At 44.4% G+C, this 2,164-nt stretch overlaps 1 protein-coding gene across 1 annotated transcript; it reads right to left on the bottom strand.

The window, feature by feature from the left end:
• Positions 1-545: 545 nt before the first annotated feature.
• On the bottom strand, positions 546-1,969 carry LOC111661915 (anterior gradient protein 2 homolog). Its single transcript, XM_023415654.2, has 5 exons — positions 1,879-1,969; positions 1,144-1,265; positions 994-1,057; positions 861-913; positions 546-694 (listed from the first exon to the last, which is right to left on the bottom strand). The coding sequence occupies exons 2-5, from the start codon at positions 1,250-1,252 to the stop codon at positions 561-563; spliced, it is 360 nt and encodes a 119-aa protein (XP_023271422.1). The 5' UTR covers positions 1,253-1,265; positions 1,879-1,969; the 3' UTR covers positions 546-560.
• Between the last annotated feature and the right edge of the window lie 195 nt (positions 1,970-2,164).

Raw genomic sequence — 2,164 nt, 5'->3', positions numbered from 1 at the left:
CTGCTTTTCCTATTAGCTAATCAGTTAGCTTAGCCATTAGCTTCTCCTGTTAGCCTCTCTGTGACACTCTGGGCCTCCAGTTTAAAACCAGACTAAACAATCCCTATTGGCCACAGGATGGAACAAGCTCTCTGATTGGTTGGAGAGCTAACCAGTCAGGTTTTTGTAAATGTATTTTTAAATCTGAAGCCTTTATTGATGGATTAATCATTCATTTATAAATTCTTGAAAAGAGAATCCAGTTATTTATTCCCATTTTTTAAAAATGCATTTTCAAATATTTATTCATGAATTAATAAATGTGTTTCTAATGGTTCATTTAATGAGAGTTTTATGCTGTTTTTGTAAAGCCATTTTTAAATGCTGAATGTTTATTGATGGATTAACAGTACATTTACAAATTATTTTCACAGTTCATATTTTTAATGCCTTTTAAAATATGAAAAATGAAGGAAATGCTTTATCATTTCTCCTGTGACGTCCCTGGTCCTCCAAAAACAACAGAGTGAGAAACTCTTGGTAAATAAAACCAACAACGCTTTTTTATAAAACTTGTAATTTTACTCTTGAATAGATAATAACAGGTTTGCAGGAGCTGTGAGGCGTCTGTAACTTACCACCAGATTGAGGACGATGAAGTCATCATCAAGAGTTTTCTGGATCTGGTTGTCTTCAGAGAAAACCTTCTTGAGTGCTGCAGGAGAAACAGGTTTTTAGTTCTACAGGACTGCACCAGGATGTGAGGTGTCGTCACACCTGAGCAAACACACCGCCGCTTCCTCCTCAAACAGGTTTGGTTCTTGGTTCTCTGCATGAGTAACTCAGTAAGTGTGATAATAGCAGCTGGGAGTGGGACTCACCCTGACTGTGGGGGCAGTCCTCCAGGTGGAAGATGACCAGCAGAGGCTTGTTCCTGAAATACAAATCGGCTTCACTTACATCCAGTCATCAGCTTCAATGAAGGTCAGAGTCAGAGTTCGAACAGTTTCCTACCTTGACCTGGACCAGTAGAGACCCTCCTCGTAGGTCTGAGCCCAGACCAGCTGATCACCCCAACCTGGACAGACATGGACACGTAAAGCTCAGTGACAGACTCTCTTTATCTCAGTGCTCAATAAACTGCTTCAGGCGATTCTCACAGACCTCGAGACAGAGTCTGAGGGATCCTCTTGCCAGTCTTTGGCATGTATTTCCCAAAGGCGGAGGACAGGGCCGCCAGGACCAGGAGCACGGACACCGCGGCTTTGATCATCTTCAGAGGTTTCCTGGGAGACGAGGAGGCGACAAAGGCAGAGACACAAATCACTAACGCTGAACGCTCCGACTGTTTCACCCTGAACTGAAGGAACGTGAACTCAGGAAACGTGCACACCTGCGTCCTCCTGTTCTATGGACGAGGGTTAGGGTCACCTGGGAATCAAAATTTGTTTTTGCTTTTTCAGATTTCTGACTTTAAAAAAAAAAAGTAAAAAAGTTTCTGCCACGTGTGAATTCTGAGATTAAAGTCAGAATTCACAGAAACAAACATGTGGCTCTAATCCTCCTCCGTAGTTTCTGCCTGGAGGAAACTGATGTGGTTGTTTGGTGGAAAGTCTCTCCACAGACAGAGAGGAGAGAGAGGCGGCACCTGCAGTTACACCTGAGCAACAAGCTACAGAACCACAGCAGCGACCAGGAAACACAAATCATGGAAGTAACAAAACATTTCAAATCTGAAGCAGAGCAGACACCTGCAGGACTGACTCACCTTTAAAAACAACTTTAACTGTCTTTTTAAAGATCATTTCTTTCCTTTTTTAAACAGCTTCTTCTCCCTCACACTGACTCACTCTCAACTGACTCCTTATTCCCTGTGGTGAAGGTGAAGAGGATTCTTACCTGTTCGGGTCTGCTCAGGTGAGAATGTGTACGGACCGCAGCTGTACCTCCACTCTCACCTGTCCCGTATTTAAGCACCTGTCCGCGCGCGGCCCCGCCCTCTCCCCCTCCTCCCACGCGCGTCCTCTGAGCCTCAGGCTCAATCTCCTGGACGATTTTGTTTGCGAACCAAATTCCGTTAGAGAAACCGGTAATCTGTGGTTTGTTTGTGCGTGTGTGCGTGCGTGTGTGTGTGTGTGTGTGTGTGTGTGTGTGTGTGTGTGCGTGTGTGTGTGTGTGTGTGTGT

This window comes from Seriola lalandi, unplaced genomic scaffold (assembly GCF_002814215.2).
Source record: "Seriola lalandi dorsalis isolate HSWRI2012SDOR001 ecotype SW California unplaced genomic scaffold, Sedor1 jcf7180001959659, whole genome shotgun sequence".
NCBI classification, from domain to species: Eukaryota; Metazoa; Chordata; class Actinopteri; order Carangiformes; family Carangidae; genus Seriola; species Seriola lalandi.
Note: the sequence above shows the minus strand (reverse complement) of the source record. Positions and strands in the feature narration are given on the sequence as shown.

Excerpts from the sequence above, each read along its gene's own strand:
- LOC111661915 (XM_023415654.2), bottom strand. The coding sequence starts at position 1,252 with ATGATCAAAGCCGCGGTGTCCGTGCTCCTGGTCCTGGCGGCCCTGTCC. Across the intron at positions 1,058-1,143 it reads CCCTCAGACTCTGTCTCGAG|GTTGGGGTGATCAGCTGGTC; the intron begins GTCTGTGAGAAT and ends ATGTCTGTCCAG. Across the intron at positions 695-860 it reads GGACTGCCCCCACAGTCAGG|CACTCAAGAAGGTTTTCTCT; the intron begins GTGAGTCCCACT and ends TTTCTCCTGCAG.